This window comes from Rhea americana, unplaced genomic scaffold, assembly GCF_003343005.1.
Source record: "Rhea americana isolate MKP2758 unplaced genomic scaffold, rheAme1 scaffold_108, whole genome shotgun sequence".
Classification (NCBI taxonomy): Eukaryota; Metazoa; Chordata; class Aves; order Rheiformes; family Rheidae; genus Rhea; species Rhea americana.
Window position 1 is genome coordinate 267,079 of NW_028185128.1, and position 25,873 is coordinate 292,951.

The window sequence follows — 25,873 nt, forward strand, 5'->3', positions numbered from 1 at the left end:
TAGCACTTTGTGAATATAGAGAGCTGTTAGCTGTTTTTTTTTTTTTTTTTTTTTTTTTTCCCCGCCCAAAAACCTTTTTTTTTTTTTTTTTTTTTTTCCCCGGCCACAAAGCCATTGTTGTTAGCTGTATTTTTTCAACAAAGCTATTATAAGGTTTTCACACTCCCTTCTGTCTGTGGGGGTGAGTCAGACGCTTCACGGGTTTGAGTATAAAGTCAAGATTGCTTTCAATGGCTAAGAGTATCCCTTAGTATATGGAAAACTGAGCTGCATTTTTTTATGAAAAACTAGATTTTTGCCTTTTGTAAGACTAGTTATAAATTTTTACCATAAGACTTGAGCCTGTTTCAGTTTTTACCAATTACTTCATAAATTAGTGGAAGCTAGTGCATTATTGCTAGAAATTTGAAGCCTTGACATTTTTAAAGTAGAAGAGAATTTGTAGATGTATTGCTATTATTGCTTTATCATATTTCAGTACACTAGAAAAACARTTGTAAAATCCGTAACATTTTGACGTTTTTCTTTGTAGCCTCTTCCAGGATAGTAGCAGCACTGTTATCTCAGTGCGGTTAGCAATGTTCAATATAATTCCTTTTAACTTTTTAAGACAACATCTGGGGAAGATGTGCGGGACTTCACCAAGGTGCTGAAGAATAAGTTCCGGTCAAAGAAGTATTTTGCAAAACATCCACGACTTGGCTACTTACCTGTGCAAACAGTTCTGGAGGGTGACAACCTGGAGACGTAAGCTTGATTATAATATAATCCTTGCTGGGGTCACTGGCCTATTTCATTAGAAACAAAAAGAAGTAAAACCCTCCAAAATAAACAAAAGCGGTTTTAGAATTCTTGTACTGGATTATTTTCCATGAATATTTGAATATCTTGCTTGTTTTCCAAAAAGTAGCATTCTTTATGCTTTGATTTTGATAAGCCATGGATATTAGGAGGTAATAATGTTGAAAATAGGATTAACAGCTGTWTTACAAAGAATAGTTTTTTAACCTTGGAGAGACCAGGTTTTTGGAACTGCGTTGCTTATTTGGTTGTCCCGAAGTCCTTTTCCTTAATGACTTTGGAATCCACTGACCAAATTCAGATGCATTGGAGTTGGAGATTTCCAAGATAATTAGATTCCTACAAACTTCAGAAATCTAGGTTACCTGATAAGAGAGCCCTGTGAGCRTCTCCGCAGTATTACTTATGGTGCTGGCAGAAATACTTTGCTTTATTTATTTATCTATTTAATTTCTTGCCAGTTGTCAGCAAAGGACACTCTTAAAAGAATAAAATTAAGATATGTTGACAGGGCACTAGAAGTAGTTCAGCTGATTGACTCTCCTTGACATCTTGGAGTCTGTGTTGCTACTGTATAGTCTAAACACAGTGCCACTTAAATTTAGCAACAACATCAAATGTAAAACTTCATATACAGTAGACCTATGCCATTGTGTATGCTCTGCTTTCATGACTAGAAGATTGTACGTTTAATTTCAGTTAACAAGCCCTGCTCGTTCTTGGCTTAAGATGCAGGATGAAGGAACCTAAATTTTGACGTGAGTTCTAAGCAAGGGTTTTGATTGGAGCACACATTCAAAATTTAAAATGTTACTCACCAAAGCAGTCTTAAATTGATCGGTATTTAAAAAACAAAAAATACATGTCAAAAAAAGAGGAAATTAAAGCTACTTTGATGTGATGAGAAGTTGTCAGTGGTGCCAGAACTGGAATGTCAAAACTGTAAACGTTGGTTTAAAACTCTCTTGGTCCAGTCATGTGGGAAATATACAGATAAACTGACAGCATCATGCTGAGAAAATTATTGGTATCGGTTCTCTTCTCTACAGGTGACAAAAAAAAAAAAAAAAAGGCATACTTTCCTTAAATCAAACAAAAAACCCACCTGAGTGGAATTTAAGCAAACTGATCATGGTTTAAAAATAAGAGTTCAATCAATAGTACTCCTTTTAAAAAAAAAAATGGTTTGATTTTTATTTAACAAAATAAAGCATGTAAGTCAGTCTCCTATATCTCTATTGTAGGCTGCAGTATCTGTTGCTGCCTCTTTCTGTGTCAGTTGCTAGTCCAAATGATCTGGGTGGGTTGCTGCTTAAAATAATGTGTTTTTTTCCAGCTTTCTCTTGCTTAAATGGCACTAAAGATTTTGTTTCATTGTTTGTTTGTTTCTTTCTTTCTTTCTTTTTTTTTTCTTCCTTGCAGTCCTATCACTCTCATCAGTATGTGGCCAGAGCAATATGAGTGAGTATGCAGAACCCCTCTGTCTGGAAAGCTCAGTATGCTAMTTGTTTTCTTTAAGCTGAATAGCTGCTAATCTGATATGTATGAGCTACAGGTTTATAGTTCATGAAAAAGCCCAAAGGAACAACCCCTCTCGGCAAGTTTGTGATTTTAATTTGTCATCAGTRCAGCTTATTTGTTAACTAACTTTAATATTTTTTGAATTCTTTAGACACGTTCAATTTTTTTTTGTTCTGTTTTAACTAGTCCTTCCCAGTCTCCACAACTATTTCATGATGACACACACTCCAGGATAGAGCAGTATGCTACAAGGTAAGAAATGCRCAGATTGCTTCTCATGCTACATATGTTGTGATATATTTCTGCTGATTTTAATATACTCCACTGGCTGAACATTATTTATTTAAAAAAAAAAAAACAAAAAAAAAACCCCAACTTTTTATCCTGAAACAAGTCAAATGTTTGTAAATCAGCAGCTTCTGAGTACGGCATATTAAATGTAATAAAATTATTAAATATGTCATCTGTCCTRCCAAATGGAAACTGTTGTAGAATTACCACGTGTTATTTCTAAAAAGTACCATTTTCCTTTGGCTTCCTCATTTTTAATTTTTGGAAATATGCTCAACTTGTTGGATATAGAATTTTTCTACTTTAAAAGCAGGAATTTAGACCCAGGTTTTCATTTCCTTTTCTAATAGGTTGAGGCTATTCATTGTCATTGACTTGTAGCAGAGGATATAGTGACTACAAATGTTTTATGTTCTAGCTTTTATGGGGTCACCCCAAACCTTCTTTTTTAGCATAAAATGCCTGTAGTAGTAAGACCATCTCAATGCCTCAGTGTTTTGTTGAACTCTTTTCTGTCCATTCAGAACTGGTGACAGTTAATCAGTAACCGGTGCCCTCTGGAGAATAAGTAACTTCTTTATGAGTAACTACTTTTAACAAAGAAACTGATCCATATTACCATGGGGAGTGACTTTTTCTTTTTTTCTTTTTTTCTTTTTTTTTGGGGGGGGCTTTGGCTTTGGCTGATACTACTGTTGCATCTGATCTCCACAACTTTAAAAGCTAAGAAGTTAAGATTGTAAATAAAGCTTCACAACTTACATTTATTAATGTTAACTGTTTGCTGCTGAATTTTAATTTATCGATACCATAAATCAAGTTCCAAAACCRTTTGTTAAATACCCAGCTTACCCAACACACACAATCTTTGCAGCAAGGAAAAACATGGGCATAACCTAATGCTGAAGGGCTGCGTATTGTCAGCTTCAACTTCCTTGTTTTATTCCACAATGAATGTTTTCATCCTTTGTTAGTAACATAGTATTTGGTTGAAAGCAAGCTTATACTGCTTCTCAATTGTTTGGAACATGCCATTCATTTAAATCTGATGCCATTGATACAATTTCCGAATATAAAGCTTAGGCCATGTTGTAATCAATTAAAACTCATGAGCTGRATTATAAACTAGACAAAAGCAAGAAATTAGACTTCATTAGAAAGCTATCAGAATTCTTTTTGTCTCCCCCTCTCCTTTTATTTCCTATTTATTTTAGCCTGTGAGCACTCCAGTGCCATGGTTTACTGTGTCAAGATAAAGTTCAAGCTCTGGACTCTCTTTAAGGATTAATAAGAGATCCTGAGTGTAGTACTTGCTTTCCTTCCCTTCACCTTTAGCTCTTACCAATTCTGTTCACAATCAGACTTGCTGAAGGTGGACTATGCCTTCCTCAGACAGGTTTCTTTCAGAATACAAAACCAAATGTATACCTGCCTACTATGTGCAGAAGTTGRTTGGAGAGCAAAAAGCACCCATTTAAAATACTAGTTACTGTATAAGTAAGCTATCTAAAATTAATCGATTTTTTTTTACCTCTGGTAATACAGTTTAAAAGATGAAAACTCTCCAGTATCTTTCATCTTGTTTTTTATTCTGTGCTTTCCAGTTGGATCTGTTAATCATGTATTTTTCACATACAAATTAGTGAATATTTTTCATTGTCCTGATCTTTTCAGCTAAGCTTCTTTCAAGGAATATCCTGATGGAAAACAGATTTGTTAGCCTCTTAGTGAAGAATTTCAGTGTTTTAAAATGTTTTTGAATAATATTCATAATGTAAATAGTTGCATATAGCTGGTGGAGAACCTCATGTTTAAATGAATTTATCTTCCTTTTAGATGAGATCAACAAGTGTCAAAAAACACCTCTCAGCAAAAATAGTATATTAGAGATTAATACCTTTATTGTAACTAAATGATGAACATTCGACTCTATTTTTGTATTAGCTAAGCTAGAAATCTTTTGCGATTTTTAKCAAAAATCCTTCTTGTGTATAACTCCCAAATGCAATCAATTACCATCTTCTTATTCTGTTTTTCTGTGTCACTTCTGAATTGCTTCTAGTTCCCTTCCTAAGCTTTCAGTTTTTCTCTCACTTTGAAGACTCTCTGTAACTTCACAGTCCCTGCCCTGTTTCCCTCTCTCCTGCATCAGAGCTATCTCCTGGCTCCWCATGCTATTCCAAGCAAACCTTCATTATGTGATGGAGCCTAAAAAGATGTTGATGGTGACAGAGCACATGTTTGCAAGACAGAGTACTACTTGCYCACTAAGAGATCTGGGGCAAATTATCCAAATTTCTGTGCCTCAGCCTCCTGTCTAAAAAATACTGGCTATTGTACTGCTTCCCTTTACAACAAAGAGGCTGTGCAGATTAATTCTACAAATTAATTGTTTTTTTGTCAGGGACTTAAACATGCTGAGCTAAGAAACATTAAAAACATGACTAGCATTATGATAATCACCATTAATTATAAATCATAAATCATAATAAATTGTAAATCATAATCATCATTCAATATTAACTAGATCTGCTTGAGATCATCTGCAACAGAGGTGATCTGAATGTCKTCTTATCATTTAGAAGCTTCTCCTCCAAAAACAGGGGAAGCAACAGCACACTGCATTGCACCCAGTAGCCATGGTGGCATGAGGTGATTAGGACAATCGCATCCTGTGTTATCTCTGTTGTCCTCCCTTAAGTTGGAGGAGTGCTATCAAATGTACGGATGGGAAAGCCTGCTCTCCAAAAAAAAGAATGCACCAGAAAGTTCTCATTTCTTTAGGGACTTGTACACCACTTTCAAAAGAAGTTTGAAGGTGTCTTTAATAATACMTAGTGCATTTGCACAAAAATGTGTGAAGTTAAGATACCTTATTAGTAAGGTAGTAAGTAAAGGAAATACATGGTCTCTATTTTGAGTAGTCTAAAATATGGACAACACTGTTCCTAGTTTTTTATGTATTCATCTTATGTATAGATGAGGTTTATCTTTCCTAAAAAACTGAATAGACATAAAACAAAATTCCTGCTGTGATTTTAAAGAAATGTGTGGTCATATGAATATAGTGTAATAATCCAATCCTCTTAGATTAATTCCTTAAAAAATGGGAATTTTAGGAAATGACTATAGTTACACTGTTTTTTTGGGTGATTTTCCAGGACATGTCTGTCCACAGTGTGATGTCATTTGCCAAGCATAATTTCAGATGTTGCATGTGCTATATTTAAAAAGTATTTATCCTCTTTTGTTAGTCCAGCTTTATAAAATTCAAACAAGAAAACCGTCTGTGAAAACATCTCTTTAATTTTACCATGAGAGTTGTGGTGGTGCTAATGACAACTATACTAGATACAGAAAATACACTTGTTCATGTTGCTTGGCAAGTAGAATTAGTTAATCGTACCACAAGTTTCTCCTAAGTCCTCTGGAATATAGGTTCTTGTTACAAAGTCTAGAAGTCTTCTTCTAGTCATATGAGGCAAGATGGCCATATCTGAGTGATTTCTAGGTAGCATTAATCTTCACAGTGCCATATTTAAATTGTGCAGCAAGGTATCTGAAAGTCATGTTTTCTTCCCTGTCTTTCAGGCTGGCACAGATGGAAAGGACCAATGGCTCCTTCCTCACAGACAGTAGCTCCACCACAGGAAGTGTGTAAGTAACTTATACTAATGAAGGCTGATAGGAAAGATGGATATATTTGGTTACAGCTGCATGATATAATCTTTATAAACTGTAACACAGAATTTAATCCTACTGAAAATAGCTAATAAATATGACTACAAGCATGCCTGCATAAATTTCATTCTTGCAAGCACTGATTAAATACATTGGTGACATTTATTTGTTGAATAAGTTACTTGGTGATGTAAGGGAACTCTACATTTGTCAGCCTTCTGCTTCAAGAAATGAGTATATTTCATGTGACTCGAAAAAAGTTACAGCTTTACAGACTCTTAATTTGTATTGCTTTTCTGCTCTTACCATACTATAAAGTGTGGAAGTTGACAATGGAGTATGCCAGTAGCTTGTGTTAACCTCCATGACAGTTTTCTCAATAAAAAAAAAAAAAAAAAAATAAACAAAAAAAAAATTTTTAAAAAAAAAAAAAAAAAAAAAAAAAAAAGAAAAGAAAAAAAAGAAAAAAAATCTATATTAGAAGTGTTATGCAGATCCAAAACTATGCTGTTGCTTTTTCTTACTTAGATTTCAATTTATCGGCTTCTGATCCATCTGTTTGTACTTGGAGATATAAACCTACTCCTATATTAAYTTTATCAAGGCCATTTTTTGTTGTGGAATTAAGTGACAGTTTTTATTATAAAAGACTTCTTTAAAATGTATAGATGAATCTGGTAAAACATAAACCCCTTTAAATTACTAATGAATTGAATATTTTTTTTTATATATTAAAATACATAAATATTTTAACCTCATTGTATTATCAGTTCAGTTAATTAAATCAGTGTAGTAGGACAATGCCTCTTTTAAGTTACTCTATTCTAAGTCATCCTATTACAGAGGAAACAGAATTTGTTATTGTTCAGCTCTGGTTAGTTAGAATAGGCTATTGTTCTTAGTAATGCCTTCRTATATGTTTTTAAAATCTAATCGTGAAATGGTTTTTCCAAATGAATTTTACCAGCTGCTTGAGATATAAATATTATCTTTCAAAGAAGCACTCATGATCACTTTTAAATTTGTTTCCTCTTTCCTGCTCGATTAACTCTTTTTACATAACTGCTAAAGCTGTTTTTCAAGTATAACCTTAATAGTGCAGCCAAACTATTCTCTTTTGATTTCACTTCAAAAAAATGCAAACATGCTGCCATTTGGCAGGCAAAGCTGAAAATTTGAAAGCAGTTAACTGCTCATACACTTGATCAAGTTGTTTATTTYGCAGTTAATGATTCTACTTGTGTACAAAGACTGAGCAGCCATCCATTCCAACAGTAAAAGGAGTCGTATCCATTTATTTTTTACTGATAATTTATCTGTTCATTTTAACACAATTTTTATTCTCACCTATAAAAATAACCTCTCTTTTAAGAAAAAGAATAAACTTGGTGGATTTGTGTACTGTTATATTGGAGAAACTTTGGGACTCAGTCCTGTTGTCAAATGGGGACTGTTACATTAACAAAACATGCAGTGATTCAGAGGTCTAGGAGGGCAGGAAAGTTGGCTTTTTTGCCATGTGGCACCTTTTTTTTTTTTTTTTTTTTTTACTTGCAGATAATACTGTTCTTTCACTAAAGGTGAATACTAAAGTACCCACAAAAGTCTGAAGAACTGTGACTTAAAGTTTGGACTTGAACCACTGCAGGGAAGTACTGATCTATGAAATCTAGATCCCAGGTTGGATCATAAATCTCTTACAGCTGGAACACTGGGTATCTAGGATTATAGTTCACCAGCGTTTTTAATGTTTAAATACAATTTGACTTAAAAATGTCTATTGTAATCATTCTGTGTAGACTGAATCAGAAGGGGCAGTTTGAAATTTGTTCAGCTCAAGTGTATCTGTTAAAAACACACCTTAGCAAAATCTCATTTTCTTACAGAATTCTTTTGAACCTTCAGGAAATGACTACTGATTTGGAAATCAAATTCTCTACTTCTCATAATCAAAATTCTGTTCTGAGATCTTATTTTTATCAGTCCTCAAGAGTTCTCCAGTTTACTGCAAASTATAGTAGAGGCAAAGTTGCACTTGATACTGAAGAATTACTACTTTTGCCTTCTCAGCTTAACCTTGTTATTAATGAACTTGTTAATACACTTCATGCTCCAAAGGGCTTGCATAAGAAGCCTTCTATGAATGACAAGAAAATTTTTGCCTTCAGTTAAGCATCACAAGTTTTTGCATAAATGTTCTAGAATTTGCAATTTGATTAAAAAAACATTCTTCAAAGAAATTTGTCCTGTTTTTTACTTAACCTGTTTTACTGAACTTCATTACGACTTCCTCTAATTCAGTTCTTCTAAACTTCCTGAAAGAATGTGAATTCAGTTAAAGTCCATTTTTCCTCAACTGAAAAAATACTTGTGGATAAYAAGAAATCATAGTTTACTGTAGTTTGTCCAGAATCCCAAGCAAACATTCCARTATTCTCATGATTGTGATTTCTAATATAAAGACTTTGAAGGAAAATATTTTTCCTTCATCTTATCTTTGCTATACTGTATTTCAGAAGTGAAAATGAATGTAAAGGAAAATTGAAGACTTTGCAACAGAGAATGATAAATAGCATTCCTAACCATGGCTCACAATTTGACAAATCATGGGGTAGTAGAATGAAAAGCAAAAAGCATTGTTAAGAAAATCAGACAGGAACCTAACTCTCTTATTCCTGTAATATACAAGCTATCCTGTCTAGCCCATGCTGAAGTTAATTGCATTGTGCATAGTATTTGTGATTTCTACATACATGCAAATATTTAATAGCTGTTTTCTAATTAACCCCTGTATTACTAGTGGTCTTGATGTCCACAGCACTGGTGATGCCACTTCATATTCAGTTGAAGGCAGAGTTTGAACATATCAGAAATTCTGCTTGTTAGGAAGGCCRTGTGCTGAGGTGCCAGGGGTAAGAAGGAGCGGTGAAGGCCAGCTGTACTTGCAACTGGCACTGCCATGCAGTGTGTCATAAGTGCAGCTGGAGTCTCAGTATATAGCAACTGATCATTTTGACATAATTTAACTGGTAAAAAGGCATCTTGTCACAATGAGAAATTAATTACAGATGATAATAAAGTCAGGAGAAGAACAGGTAAATTAAACAGAATGGRAGCATTTTTGAATACTTTTTTGAACCTCATTGTAGTATTTCTCATAGCATCGTCAGGTTAAGATATACTTTCTTTGGACTGAAACACATGATGCTTACTACTAGAGCCATAGGAAAAAATGAAAATGGTGGGGGAAATGTAGTTCTCAAACTCATCTATCTTACTGCCTAAAATCTAATCTAGCAATCTGTTTTCTTAATCCTGTAAAATGATACACTAGGATGACGAGTGACTATCAAGAAAACTGAATTTGTCTTTTTACAGCTCAGGCTTTATGCTARGAAAGATGTGTGTTAATTTCTTCCGGCTCTTACTCCTTCCCCCCAGTGCTTAATGCATGTTTTTGAATAGGCGTGTTGAAAATATATATCCACAAAGAGAATAGGATATTTCAAATGCCATATTCCATTGGTTGATTCGTTTTCCTTTGAGATATTCTTCTTTCAAGTCTGACTTTCTTTGGATGTCATTTTTACAGCTTTCTAGCATGATGATAGCRCAAATGCTAAAAGGTAACTGCAATTCCTGCTATTGAAGGACTTTATCTGTGTAGTTCTAGCTTTTTCTCAAAGTGCAGGGTCTTCAGGAGAATAACCACTGAGAAAGGACAAGGAATTCATTTTGATCTTGTGCTTCTATTTTGATTGCTGATTGTCATCTCCTGCCAGTTCTGGAGAGGAGAAAATCCTGGATTCTCAAAATGAAAGTGTTTGCATGTCAAAGAATGTGTGTCATTCCCTTGTGTCATCATGAAGCCCTGCACTGGGACTTCTGTGCTGCTGTTAGATCTGACTTAATCGCAGTCATGAGGCCTATCGGTGCAGATTCAAGGTTCTGGATTTGAACCAGTAATCTGGCAAGACAGACTGGGGGTGGAACACATGCTAAAAATTGACTTTTTCTTTGACAGGTTTCTCCCTTTATCAGGTGTTTCCTCTCTCATGTTACAGAATGCTATGAATTACAGAGTGTGATGCCTAAAAAAATGGGCAGTCGGTATTTACAAATAGTCATCTACGGACTCTGAGACAATGAATCAGTGAGAGAAGAGGGAAATTAAATTTGCTCAGGGTTGAATAACTGGGAGGAATTTAAAATATAAAATATCAAGAATCCTTCTTGAGCAATTTGTTTACCCATTTGGGTGCTACTAACTGGCCACAGAACAGTGAAAAGTGTGTAAGCAGTTGTTGTATAAACACTTTCTTTAAGTGAGGAAGAAATGAAGTTACAACTAATACAAAATCTTGACAGATTTCAGCTTTAATAAAATCAAATATAATAAATCCAGCTTTACAGAGCCATATTAAAAAAAATCTATTTCAGGTGACCTACATAGCAGTTTATAAACTAATTCATCATCTTAAAATATAGATAGCACTTCTTGGTGCCTAATTAAAATAACCAGACTAAACTACTTGATTGTGTGAACCTTTCCCAACAACGTAACACCTTTGCACAAATGAAGCCCGTGTATATAGTTGCAGTGTATTGTGTGAATAAATATTTAAAGTGTTTTGAAAGCTGGCTGATAAAACTGCATTCTCTCTCTGTAGTCTGCTTTCATACTATTTCTGTACTCAACGTAATGTGACRTTAAACTGCAGCACTTCACTGCCTAGAAGACTATTTCAGTTGCAGTGAGGCAATTCTGCAAGTTTTGCAAGACTTTAGAGGCCCTGCTATATACCATACRGTTTGAAGCCCTAATATCTGTTTACAACACTTCAGTCAAAACTTAGTCATAAGTGGTGTTTTGTTTCATGAAGATGCTTAAAGGATAGAGAAGTACCCAGTTTTCATTTTTAATGTCAGGACCTGATCCAAACTCCATTAACTGTATTAGCCTTTGCTCTAGTTTTAGCTAGACAAAAAAAAGTAACAGAGCAAGCGATCATGAGTTTCTCTGAGCTTATTTGAGTGGCTGAGAAAAAAAAACAGTTAAGGGACTGATTTTTGTAGGTAAGCAAAAAACATTGCTCTGTTTCTGTTTGAGCCAGCTCTGTCTGCTATCCATTATGTTTTTGATGGGGCTTGAATGCTTATACAACACCGATGTTATTCGAATTGTATGCTCACATGGAATGAAAAATTCATTAAATTTAATGCTTTGCATGGGTAGATCAGTGTTTCTTCTCATAAGTAGTACTGACTACAGCCAAGATAGGTAAGAAATAAAGGAACATGTTTTCCTTTAAATTTCTTAACTTGCAATTACAGGCAGAGGAACTTAGTAATGAACTTTCCTTTTCAGATTTTCATACAATTTTTCTGCAAACTATTAGTCTGTTGCAAAAGATGCATTGAAGGAAAGCACTCTGTGAAGGAAACTTTTCCCATCTGTTTTTAACCTTTCTGTCATAAATGAACATATACGGAACAGAATGCTGTGAATTTTAAAAATGAWTGGAACTATCACAAGCTATAAATAGTTCGGATCTTTTTCACTTTTGTTGTTATTTGWTACATATTTGTTTGATCATATTTGTCTAGATTTTTAAACTTAAAAGACAAGCTGAAAAGTGGAACTCGCCTAACAGCTTTGGATAGATAGTGAATAGTTATCTTCAGGTAGAAGTAAGCCAATGTTAKTCTAACACAGAAATTAGTTTCAGTAAGAAATTTGTTTTAATCAGTAATATAAAGGACGAARTCACTTAGCTGCATGATGGAAGTGGCCTTCTAAGAGAAATAGACCAGGAATCTGTATTTCATAGATTTGTGGATATTTTGGCTTGGTCTGTAATAGTGGTGCTGACTTCAAATGGGTATTGATGTAGTGATGCAGTGAGGATGTGCATTTACTGAAGTTCAGCAGTACTGCTATGCACTTTGAGAACAGAAGACTTTATCACAAGGTTTTGAATTTATTTCTGGGAAAATCTCCAATCCATGTGCAAGGCCTGTAATACACTTGAGGTGTTTTACTTTTAGATACATTTATTTATAGGTTAATTGTCACCTCAGAGATAATTTTTGCCTTATCCAGGATTCACTTTTCTAAGTAACTGTTTTTTACAAATCATCCAAATGGGACTGTATATKTAGATATTTTATGATGTAAGATTTTTGGTGAACTGAAAGTAAATAGAAAAGAACCCTTGAAAAGCTCTATTAAATTTCTATTTGAAAAATAAATATTTTGTCTGTTGTCAACTTCCTGTTTTTACTATGCCCGTTCAAAAGCACTGCTTGGGGGCAGGTTTAGCTCAATTGGTTAGAGTGTGGTSCTGCTAAYGCCAAGGTTGCGGGTTCAGTCCCTGTATGGGCTATGCTGAGGGTTGGACTAGATGATCTCCAGAGCTCCGTTCCAAACTTACCATTCTATGGTTTACATTTTTGTTATGTCACAGMACAATCAGTTGAACAGCAGAATGAATAGTTACTTCATTGCAATCATAGCAGGAAAAAGATTAGTACAGGATAGATTCTTTTTTAGTAGAGAAAAGTCTTTTTTCATAGTTATTACTGCTTTTCTAAGTCTAAACTCTAAAAAGCTGTATATCAGTTTTTAAGAAAAAAATCATTCTAGGTATCTTAAATGAGAAATTTGAAGTTAAATTATATTAAATCTGTTACAAGAGAGAGATTTTCAGTAAGTTATTTTAAAAGCCTCAGCAAGATAGGGTCTCTCTTGTCTGAAAAAAACAGAGAATAGTTCTACCAACATCTTGCAAAAGTTTTTGCATGATTTGTTAGCAGAAAAGTTTTTGTGGCTGTAAAATCTTGCAAGATAAGCATTCCAAGAAATGATGGAAAAATTCTTATTTGTTGTAAATATCTAAACATTCAACTATATTCTAAAGAAAATTGGAATCATCTGATGTAAACAGTGTGTACCTTCAATAACAAATAAGTTCTTTCTTTTTCGTCTACTGTTTCCTTGGGCTGCTTGTGCACTAATCAACTGAAAAGTAGCTCAACTGCATCACACTCATCCTCAAGACAGTACATGGATACATAAAAATCCTTTTAGACTTTAGATTCTCTTCCTGTGATAAAGCCCCACAAGCAGAAACCGTTAGCGAAGACCTTTTGTCTTTATTTATGACGACCTCCTCCAGGATTTAAACAGTCCGCTTCTTTATCTCTGTGCCTCACTCTGTCAGTTGGGTTTCAGCCTGCCTCCCCAGGAAGCCTCCTCTCATCTCTTCCTTTYTTCCTTGTAGTTTTCTGCTCTTTTATCTTCATATATCCATTGCTTATCTGGCACATGAAATGTCTCCTCAACAATGTCTTACAGTTGGATGTTCACTCTCTTTCTTTCCCAGATGAATCAGAATACGTGTATGTATACTGTTAGTGTGTTTTTCTTTTTGCTGTTGATAGTATTTTAACTGTAAAAGATTTTTAGAATAAAGCTTTTATGGAAAATGTCTCACTGTATAGTAAGGTAGATGACCTCTGTTTTACAGTGAAGCAAAAAAAGGCATCTGGTGAAGAGAAGTGTGATTTTTTCAGCAGTCTTTTTGCTATGATTCAGCAATTTCTCTTTTAAAATAGTGTATAGTCTTTTTGCTTCTCATTTATCCTTTTCTGCGAAAGCAAGCAACAACTCTTGGGGCATGGTATCTTTCACTTTCTATCCCTCTGAMATTGCTATGGAAAAAAGCCAGCAAGTGGGGAAGGAAGGCATGTATAAGAAAGCAAAATCATTTGAATATTCTAGCATAATTGTAAGTTTTAGGTCTGCTCTGTCTCCTAACCAAAGTGGAATTTTTGTACTAGTCAAAAGAAGGTCAGTCTTGCACTTTTAGTTTCATACCTGAATCTGTAAGGAGGAAGATAACTACTGTCCTTGAAGAGTTTCAGTGTGTCGCATGTGTATCACAACCAGTAAAAAAAAAAAAGCTGTGAAAATATAAGACTTATTCAAAATCCATGTCATGATCTTTGCAGCATTGTCAGTCCCCTTTGTGCAGCTCATACTGATTTATCTAGATATTTGATGATTCTTTGACCTATAACATTTTGGAGAGCTCTGTAATTTTTTTTTTTAATCTCTAGTTTTATTAGGTAGAGTGAGCACACCAAAATTGTCTCCTAAAGAATACTGTAAGTTTAGGGATATTTATGGTCAAAATAAAGATACCACCAGTAGTGGTTACTTTACCAAGTAGTTCATTTGGTTTTATTTATTTTTAAGGCACTTGAAAGCAATCATTTTTGGTTTCTATTATCTCAGATTCTTACTTTCACTGTTTCTTTAGGARCCATCAGCAGCCTTTGGTCTTTATGCATACATTAAAATGAACATTTTTTTTTATAATAAAACGGTTCGATTTTCTTTTTGCTATGTGTTTTATGTTTATTTTTTGCAGTATATTTTTTAGAAATAAATTAGAAAAAAWTTAATACTGTTTGCTGAGCCACATACATCTAACAGTTATACCCCAGATTCTTGCAGGCTTATTTTCTGCTCTGAGTACTTTGTTGTAAACAAACAAACAAACAAACAAAAAAAMCCCTCAGCTTGGCAAAGTTGTTAGCTCATGTAAATAACACATTATTGCCTGTCTTTTAACTATATTGTTTTATTATTTTAGAGAAGATGAACATGCCCTTATCCAGCAGTATTGTCAGACTCTGGGAGGAGAGTCGCCTGTGAGTCAGCCACAGAGTCCTGCTCAGATACTCAAGTCAGTGGAAAAGGAAGAGCGGGGAGAGTTGGAGCGCATCATCGCTGACCTCGAGGAAGAGCAAAGGTCTCGTAATCATCGTATCTGGTGTCTGAATTGTCACCTCGCTCTCATCATTTTAATCTTGCATGTACTGCATATGGTACCTGTGTGTAGTACATGCAAGAGATGGACCCAGGAGTCACAGTTTCAGCTAAGAATCAGTCAAAGCACTGTTCATAGCCTGTTCCTGTGTTAGGTGAAAGGCTGGGACTGTGGCAAAATATTTGAGTTTCACCTCTACTTTAGTGTACATGCTTTTTATCATAAACTGGGAGTCAGGACTGGACCTTTATGTGAGCTGTGTTTGTCCTGTAGTTGGAGATAATAACATCATTTGAACTAAGTGAGGTTTTTGTTTTGATTTGTTTGGTTGTCCTCACTCTCTTCTCTTAATATACCAGGAATCTGCAGATAGAGTATGAGCAGCTGAAGGAGCAGCATCTTCGGAGAGCAATCAATCCTCTTGCATCACCCCCAGACTCTATTGTCTCACCTCAGCATGCTTCTGAAGATGCTGAGCTCATTGCTGAAGCTAAACTCCTAAGGCAACATAAAGGTCGCCTGGAAGCACGGATGCAAATATTGGAAGATCACAATAAACAACTGGAGTCTCAACTTCACCGGCTACGGCAGCTACTTGAGCAGGTAAATATATAGTGGTATCTTTCTCCAACATTGTTTCTGTGTGATGGTGAATCAGAAGCGTGGGAATTTTATTGCAGATGTTTTTCCCAGATTAGCCTGATCTGTTGCACTCAGTCAGGATCAAGAGACTTTCTTCTTACCATCTATTATAAATGTATTTACTGTTGTAAAAGTCAAAATTAGAGCAAAATAATTACAAGTGCTGTAGTGATCATGATAATTTACAAAGTGAATAACACAAAACAAGCAAGCGTTTTTTTCCACATGAAAAAGGAGGAGGAAGAAAGTATATGGCTTTTTCTGAATAGTGGTACCACTCACCCCCTGTATTGTACTTCATCTCTCCAGCCATTCTTTAAAATGTCCCAGTTGTTGCCAAGGTTCCTGGACACTGCAGCCTTTGTTGGCATGCCAAAGATACCTGTCTTATAAACATAGGAGAAATTAATTACATTAAGAAAAAGGTTCCTCTTGAGTAATACATTTAGACCAGTAGACAGCAAAATGGTCTACAAATAATCAAATGCTGCAGGCAAGAGACTTCTAGTGATTTTCAGTTGCTAGAGATCATTGGGATTTCTTTGTTGGAGGAGGAAGCGTTGAAGGCAGAATATGCACATCTAGAGTATAAAAATAGCAACAGCAACTTATACAACCAACAGCAACTTATGTCAGAGATGTTTGTTTATACTGTATCCTATGTGGAAGCATGAATGATGAAGAATGTACAAATGTTTTCTCCTAAATAATCAGTACAGATTATTGATTGATTGTTGATTATTGAGTCAGAGTCCAGGCAAATGATTCCTGGCTTCCGTGAGCCAGGTGAACGGCCACGTTTCTTAGAGAATTTAACTAAGCTAAGAACTAGACTTCACAGAATGGAAATCACAATGGCTTAAGCTTCTGGTAGCATTGATGGTAGACTTATCAAAATGATTATGAATTTTTTTCAGTGGCTGGCTTCCTCATTTTTCTAGGTAGTGTTGACAGCACAGCATTAAAATGCATCTGTTCCAGTGGCTTCCCTACCCTCTAGCAGAATATTTTTGTTGATGTTACTGTCATTCTGGCATCTTTCATCAGTCTTTGGGTAACTTAAATACTTATAAGGGAAGATAAGAACTGGTAAACTGTTCATTTCAGTTGTTCATGAAGTAAGTATCTTGATAGCTCTGACCACTACTAGGTGTTTCAGAGAAAGACTTAAAGTCTGCTGAAACACCTGATAATAGAAATGCAGAAATTCTGCCAAACCCACAGTCAGTTTCAGCTTAGTTCTTAAAGGACAARAATGTTCACCCTTTAAAACTTTCCTTTATTCTAATGTAACTGTGCGTAATCTCATTAATCATAAATTATGAGGATTCTAAAAAGATTTCACAATGTCCTTAGTAAGGCCTTCAGAGTATAATGTGTATATTGTGCTAAAAGGCGGGGGGGGGGGGAAGCATTTTTTTCTTTTTTCTTTTCTTCCCCCCCCCCCGATCAGATTCACCTTTTGATTTTTCTGGGCATTCTGGAGCTCCTGGTTTCTATTAGAGTAAGGTACAACAGAGTGAACCTTTTTTAGTACTTCTGATTGTTTAAACTTGATTTTATTATACTTTTGCTCTTTTCCTTCCTCTCCAAAATCTCCCATGTCTGTGGGAGTCGCACTGTGTTTCTGATTATTCTAAATGCCCTTCCCAAAGCTGTTCTTATTTCTCTCTGTCCTCCTTTAAAGGAGTGGCTGGAACTAAGTCCAGTACTGTAGAGGGTCTACATTATTGTTTTTATAATATTTCTGTGATTTCCASTATACTTTTCTAAATGCATCATTATTTTATTTAGGGCTGGAGAGGAGGGGTGTGTGTTTGTTTTTTTACTGTCACTAAGCAGATTTTTTGCAAGCTATCTGCCATGATGCCTATGTTCCTATTCTGCAGGATTCATTATGGATTCAAAAATTGTAAATAATTCAAATTTTCAGAATATGTTTCTTCGAGCTTCTTTAAGTTGATAATAATACACTTATGAAACAGCACTGAATGCCATTACTGCCCCCTTAACATTCTTCCATCTGGAAAAATGACCACTTTTTAAAAGTTTCTTTTTCTGTGATTTAGGCCGTTTATAGTCTGTGAAAGAGTGTACCTTTCTTACTGCTCTAAGTGTAGGACTTTATCAGAAGCCAACTGGGGATCTAAGCATTGTTTATTTTCTTTACTTTAATTGGCTGCCCCCATTATCTTTTCAGTGGATATAAGGAATTCCTTTTCTCATGAATGAGATTGGATCATTTACGTGGAAGACTGAATGTCAAAATATTTAGCAACTGTAAAACTCTTCTAACARTAATTAATGATATTAAAGGACACAACCGTCCTTCTTGTAGCAGTTTCTTTGCCATGACTGGCATCTCTTGTCATCTCCTTGCTTTTCACTTCCATTGAGAGTAAGCTTTTTCTCCTTTTCCATTCAGCCTCCTGATTTGTTAATTAAGTTAATAACCTGTCTCTCAATCTAAAAGTATTGGGTGCTTTTTTTTCCAAGAGACATGGAATGAGTCTGTCTACCCACAGACGTTTAGGGAGAAGTTTAATGAAATTAGAAGCTGCCCTGTAGTAACCCTTTGATCTGTATGAGTGAGCTTTCCAAGACATTCTTTAGGGAGCACATTTATCAGAGACATGTATGCATCCTCACATCCATATTTGCCTACTTCAGGTCATGATTCTGAGATGACCATACTATTTTTAGTTCAGCAAGCCCAGAGGATTGGGAGCTGTCATACCAATGTCATTTTTGTCTACTTGATTGATTATAGTGCCAAAAAGGAAGGTGAAACAGAACTGGAATGCTTTGATATCAATATATTAATCATTCAGATAGAAAATACATACTTTGATACCAATATGTTAATCATACAGAGAAAAAAATAATTCATTTTCATTTTTCTTTTTACAGATCCATTAGATACTGCACATGTAAAATAGAAAAAAAAGACTTATTGTGAAGGGCATTTAATGTCTATTTGGATTTTTTTCTGTTTGCCTGAACTACTGAATAGAGGTTTCATATTGGTTTTGAGGTTGAAGTAAATGGAAGCTAATATCGTCTATCAATGTATATATCAGGCTGTAAAACAGAGTAAATAGGGACTGCAGCTCCCTCTCCTGAAAGCGAAGGAGCTTTACCAAAAGAGCAAAGAGCTCTGTTGCTTTTGTGGCTGGGAGAATAAGCTTGTAACAAACAGAAACATCTGTAATGAGTGTGCAAATGGGAATTAGCTTTTTTTGGAGATTCTCTGTGATTCAGAGATGTTTTCTYGCTGCAAAAGTGAATCAAGTGAAGAACAGGTATGTTTTATCTACCCCTTTAAGGCACACAACCCTTCAAGCTCTCCCTAGGGAAAGACACCAGCAGGAGGCATGCTGTGGTGCTAAAATAAATTTTTAAGCATCTCTTTTAAAATGCTTTAAAACAGTTGTAATACAGAAAAATCTCTCGATTTCCAAGGATTCTGGGGAAGACCATTTCTGTCACTTTGTATTCTTGTTTTTTCTTCAAAAGAAATATACTACCTTCTAGAAAATGGATGTGGGAACTTCCCTTTTATTACCCTAGAGGCATGATCTGTCCCTCTGCTTTTGTTTATTCAGGGACAAATAACATAAGGTAAAATCTAGGGCTGTTTTCCTATGCTTTCTGCCTAAAAGTTGTTTGCTGGGTTGTTTTCAATAAGAATGAGTGAACTTCATAATGCTTGAAGAAGATTGATGGTGGGGAATGATTAGATATTGTGGGTATTACGCAGCAAGGATCAAGTAGAGCAGGCTTTTAGTGAGTTTTAAGTCTATAAGTTCTTGGTGCTCATTTTGTAGCCTTGGATGATAGTCTCTGACCTGTGCCTCAGGTTCTCTCCCAGAGAAAAACTGTTAAATAATGTAACTATATGTAGTTATTTCCTGACTTATTTTGCATTTAACGCTGATCACTACTTGATTATGAAAGTATTTGTTCCACTACTGCAACCCTTCACTTACTGCTGCAAAACCCACAGTTTATTCACCAAGCTGTGTTTTGTATTTGGAACAAGAGGATTTTGATTTCATTTGGCTTTTTTTTGTAGCAGGCATCGAAACTGTGTACAGTAACATTTATGAGTATGTTTAAATAAAGCATGAACTCATAAGACATAGTCCTTTGATCWTAAGGGATGTAGTTTTATTTTAAAAATCCAGCAGCACTATTTCATTTTGATTGTTGTAGGAATATATGCTGCAACCAGTGCAGAACAGTTTGTTTTATTTGTTCTTAGTTTGTCCACTGAGTCCTCATGCTCTGTTGGCTTTTTTTTTTCCTGTCATCTGCAATAGCTTTACTAAGCAGCACTAAATAATCTTTGCTACTAACTCTTCATTTAAGTTCATAGACTTCTAATTAATCTTGACTTTGCAGTGCCTCACCATCCTTGATTTAGCCTATGTGTTCTACTGCAGTTGTGTATCAAGTCCAGCACTGTTCTTCCTCCCTTATTTATCTCTGCGCTATTTTTGCACAGTTACCACTTGAAGAGTGACAGATCCAGTCTAGGAGCAASTTTGCATTTTGTATGATGCATATTCTGTCACTCTATTTGTGAGGTGGGCAAGCAGCCACTCTGCTGCTTTGTTCTATATTGAAGTATCTTTTAACCCTTGCAGCGTTTGCTTCATCTCTGTACCATTACAACTCTAACCACTTCTTGAGCAGAGATTGCTTGTATACAGAATTATCTGGCTTGTCAAAGGAGTTTTGGCATCTTTAACTGCAGCAAACTCATTATACCTAGATTCTGTAGCTTGATTGAAGCCTGGTATTGAAYAGCAAATGACGATAGGTATTCACTGTTCAAATGAGTGTCAGCCGGTAAAATCTTTGGCTGGCTTGAAAGCATTTCCATTTTTCTTTGTCTTTTGAATATAGAGCAATATTTCTTGATTTATTCTTCTTAGTCAAAGCTGGAAGTTGGTATTGTCATACTGAAAGAGAGATGGTATTTGGAGGAGAAAAACAGATTTGCTGAGTGCTCGAGGGAACATTTCCTTCTATTCCTCTTCACTATATATGAAAAAATATTTTTCTCTTTGTTCAACAATTTTCAGTTTTGTTTTGTTGAAGGGTGTTTTTTTCATCTGCAAGTTGAAATTGAACGTTGCACTTAAGGCGGTGAGCTGCAAAAAAGCAAAGATTGTGCATAAGTCAACTGTTTTTTATATTTTTCCTCTTTGGACTGAGTGAGTCTAATTCATAGCTGTTCTAGATACTTATTCAATCTATTAGTTTCCAAAAAAAAGCTTAGAAGTAATGTTATTTTTGTATTTCTTCTGTGTCTGCTTTTATCAGATTTAGTTAAATATTCCACTCTTAAGACTGTTAGGAAGTAATTTAGTGATTTGCATTCAAAAAGATAAATGATGGGGGCAGCCATTTCATCTAAGATTACATAACTGCCTCAGATGTTAAATGCTCTTTCACGTCCTTCTGGTTTTCCAGAATAGTTACTTTTGGAGCTTAAAGACTGTRTAACTACTCTCTTCCTCAAAGAATTTTTTAGCAAAAAAGAAGAGAGGAGAAAATGCCTGAGCAAAATCCCTTCCAAAATTTTTGAGTTGTTGTAGTGAAGAAGCCTTATGATCTTTTCTTATTTGTGTATCAACATGTGCATGTGTGTGCATGTTTGTGTGTGTGTATATATTTACATACACACATAGGTGTGTAYATCTGTGTGTATATATGTATATATTCTCAAACACATTCATGTTTACAGCTAAATATAATACAGGGTTCTCTTTTGAATTGATTGGTGAATTTAGGAGTTAAGCAAGGCTTGCCTACGACGCAATTTTCAAAGTACACAGACTCCCTCTCATTGTTTTCTATAAATTACATACTGCATAGTATTTCTTGAAGTCCTGCAGGCTATCAGGTGCCCATCCCCATAAGAGTGATGGATAGTTCCCGCTGCTTAGATTTAAGAGAGTTCTCCTGGAATCTAATGTCTGCACTTGGCTTGATTGTGAAGGAATTTTGCAAAACACTTCAAGATTGAACAGTTGCTTCAGGGCRTGATCAGTTGCCTTTGTAAAGCTTCTTAGGGCAGCCTAATTGAATGCCCCAACTCGCTMGTAATGTCATGCTGTAGTCCTTATGTGTAGCTTGACAGAGGGCCCCAGCAGAAAGGAGGGTAGCAACCATTTGGATAGTCTGTAACAACAGGTTGTGCTTCTGTGGTGCACACTGACAGCTGAATATTGTTTTTAATGAGACACCTATTGGAGTCTCATAACAAGTTGTTGGGTTTTCTTCCTGGTAGTTAGTATTGACTACTGAGCAMATGTTCGATGGCTTGGAGAGAAAACAAGAAATAACATAAAGAAAATGAAAGGAGCAGGATGACCACGTAAAAGCCCACACTTCAATTCTGTAGATCTAATTTATCTAAATTTGCATATTATTATAATAGACCTTTGTCTTTAACCTAGCCTGAGTCAGACTCCAGAGTTAATGGCGCCTCTCCCTGTGCTTCGCCCCAGCATTCTGCACTTGGCTACCCACTTGATCAAGAGACGAGCTCACAGTTTCATCAGACAGGTGAGTATTGAACTGCAAGTATTTACTAGTTTTATTTGTGTCTTTCTGAAGAGATTAAAAAAAAATAAAGTGGAACTGATCTTTCCAATGCTACTGGGAATAAGACCTACTGCAGCTGGAGCTGTTACTTACCCACTGTTGCAAACAGCTGCTTTATCACGAGAATCCACACAACTCTGAATTAAGTTCTGTCTATAGAGTCTTGCGTCCCATCCTTTTTCAACAACCAAATTTACTTGGGCTAATCTGTTGTTATAGAAGAGAAAATCGGATTTCATTAGAATGAAATAGCCAACAGCTGTTTGTCCTACATTGCATGTGTGCAACCAAGTAGTCTGTCACATACAGGAAAAAATGTCCAAAACCATATAATAGAAGTTTTCTGATGGCTGCTTGGAACATTGTTGTATATCCTCTTCTTGTCCTGGTATTTTGATAATCCCACTYCTCAAAAACTTTGCGTCTTTAGGAATTATTTAAAAACTTGTGTACAGCATCTGCACTTAAAGAGTTTTCTTTCTTGAAAGATAATTTAGATTTCTGTTAGCAGAACTCATTAATGCTATTGGAAATTAGCAGAAACAATGAGCAGAAATTAGGGGATATTTACAATTATCTAAGATTTTTCTCAAATTATCTAAGTGTAATTTCTTCCTTTGTTTCCAAGCTTTTGTGTTACAGATAAAAATGATCTTATTTCTGTGGAAAACAGGAAAAATGTTCCCTTTCACACTGAAAGGTTTTCATGCAGTGTTGGCATGTGTTTTTAATTTATCTGAAAAAACATGGAACTTCTCTGATTCTGTTTTGATGCATTGACTAGTAACACTGTCATGAATGGATTCAATTGTATTCCCTAACCATTCCATTGGCTAATTTTAAGCATCATTTAAAAAATGTGGTGGCAAGGAGAATTTTAACACTATTCAATCTGCAGCAGCAATTTCAGTACAGTCCAAAGATTTTTTTTCAAAAATAAATGAATAATATATTCACTTTGGAAGCTATATGGCAAATTATTTRAAAATAGAACAGAATATTAATTGAGCAACTATTAAGTATAATTCACTCATCTTGCTAAGCATTTATTTATTTTAACTGTAAATTCTTATATACTTGTGGACAATTCCCTTCGGTTAGATCTTGGGTATGGTGGTTAAGCTTTAATAATGGAGAAATGAATTCAGCTGCAAATCAATAACTTAACTTATGCCTCCTCTCCCAAGGCTGGCGATTATCAATGATAGTTCCTGCGCATTAAGTTGCAAAGGCTTCAGGTAGTGGTTTCACTTGAAATATAAAGGAGCATTTAACTGGAAGGTTAGATGAGAGTGCCTTTCAGGATGTTGTTGTCCTTTTCTTCTTGTTATTAAATTCATTGCTCTTTTTGTTGTCATAGTTGCAGATGACTTGCTAGTCCCACCTCATGATACCAGCACAGATCTAACAGATGTTATGGAGCAAATCAACAGCACATTTCCAGCTTGCTGCTGTAAGTGTAACAAAGTCTGTCTGTGAGAATAGTATTGAATATGAGGCTGATTTCTGAAGAAAAACGGTCTATTAACTAGGAAAGAATCTTAACTCTGTTAAGATTTCTTGCTAAGATATACAAGCAACATTATTCTTTAAAGTTGCTCAATATGCAGTATTTGTGAAGAGAAATAAACAAGTATTCTTGTATATTAAATGGAAGTGATTCACTTTAATAAATGGCTGTTGTTCCATACAAAATTTTCATTTTATGCAGAATTAAGTGAATGTAGATTTAGAAATTTTGAATACTACTTCTCTACTAAAACTTACGAAAAAACCTCAGGCAACAGGAGGGACCATAACCTGATCCTAGCTCCCAGAACTAATTATTGAACTAGTTATTGAACTAATTGACCAGAAGAAATAACTGTTAACACAGACATAACATGTTTCCCCGCTTAAATGTACTGAAAGTTAGTATCTTATGCAATGTCTACTAAAGAGAGATCAAAAAGAAAACCAATTAGCTCCATATACCTGCTTTATATTGGCTGACGTATTTTTCCAGTGATCCTGTTCCTTCGAGAGTGTCACTGCAGTTAAAAAAAAAAATGAATAACTCTTTTTTGGTTCCATCAGTAAATTGTAGAGATTGTTGTCTTTGGCAGAAGGGCGAAGTGGAGACTTTTTTATTTAATCTCTGTTTTAAAAATATTTATATACATATATATTTTCAACCTCAGCTTTTTTGCCTTAGCAAAACAGTACTGAAACTTTTATATAAAATTTCTTAAATTTTCAACAGTTCTTTAAAATGAAATGTAGTAACAATAGCCATTTCAAAAAAGCGCAAGTGAGGTGGTGATGTTTATGCCCAGTCCTTTAGGAAACATTCAGATAGAACTGTATTATATTCTGTTTCCTAAATTCAGTGTACCCTATTAATATACTCCTTTTGTCTTTTGTTCATACATTGTTTGGCTGTGAAGGGCTACATTAGCGAAGATGCACTTTTCACATTTTGAGAAAACAAATTATTCAGCAAAAGAAATTTTGTTTCAGCTGCCGCTTGAGGTTTTGAGCAAGTTCAGTAGTTCAGAGCCCACTGCTTTTCAAATTAAAGATTTAGATCATCTCTCCTTCAAGCTAGTAACCAGCGGAGCTACTCACACAAATCAAGAGGACATTGGTGTACACACACACATATATAAAATACATATACACATATATATACACACACGTTTACATATGTATAGACACATATACATACATACATGTAAAAATATAAATCAGTAGAAAATGCAAACAAAGTGTCACTTCTTGTTTTTGTGAATTCCTATCTTAGTTATTGAATATTTGGCCCAGATCAATTTGCAGAAAATGGGATAATCTTTAACTCCCGTGCATTCCTGTATCAGGGCCTGCTCTCCCCAAGCAGGAAATATGGAAAATTTAGTATCCATGGCACAATACCTCAAATGAGGAGGACTGAAATTGAAAGCCATGGCACCATGGCAAGCATATCTGAACATGTAAAAGGAATGCTATACTAATTAAAAAATATCACAGTTCCAAATTTTGTGTGACTCTTACCTTTGTCACTGATATCCTGCTGCAGAATTCAAACCAAACTAGTATCTATCTCTTTGTAGGTATTAGCTATTTTTGTCAGATGACAATCTCTCTCACTTGAGAGATTTGTTAGCAGTTTTTTTTTTTAATTCATATCAGATTCATATATTAACTGTTTCAAAAGACTGGGCTATCAATCTGGCTTTCTCAACAAGAGTACATTAAACCTTTTGAGTTTTACTTGAAAAGGCCATGACAGACTGTCTAATCCATCATCTTGTCCCATGGCCACATCACATCTGTCATTCTTGATGGACAATTGTCTGACTTGTTCTGTACGACTTCCAGTGATGCAGATTCCACAAACTGCCTAGGCAATCTGTTTTAAGTGCATCACTGTATTCCTAACCTTAAAGAATAATTATATCCTTACCCTTCCTTGTATCTAAAGTAAGTTTTATTAGAACAGCCTT

General features: G+C 35.2%; 1 protein-coding gene across 1 annotated transcript in view; it reads left to right on the plus strand.

Moving 5' to 3' along the window:
- The window catches only part of UTRN (utrophin), a gene marked incomplete at its 5' end in the record, with an annotated part of 298,945 nt that overhangs the window by 266,564 nt on the left and 6,508 nt on the right, over window positions 1–25,873 (plus strand). Inside the window, 8 exons of the mRNA XM_085310498.1 lie at window positions 611–747; window positions 2,224–2,262; window positions 2,509–2,574; window positions 6,205–6,270; window positions 14,955–15,113; window positions 15,491–15,734; window positions 22,244–22,352; window positions 23,752–23,844. Of these exons, the coding sequence (XP_085166624.1) occupies window positions 611–747; window positions 2,224–2,262; window positions 2,509–2,574; window positions 6,205–6,270; window positions 14,955–15,113; window positions 15,491–15,734; window positions 22,244–22,352; window positions 23,752–23,844 (913 nt within the window). The remainder of the gene's footprint in view (window positions 1–610; window positions 748–2,223; window positions 2,263–2,508; window positions 2,575–6,204; window positions 6,271–14,954; window positions 15,114–15,490; window positions 15,735–22,243; window positions 22,353–23,751; window positions 23,845–25,873) is intronic.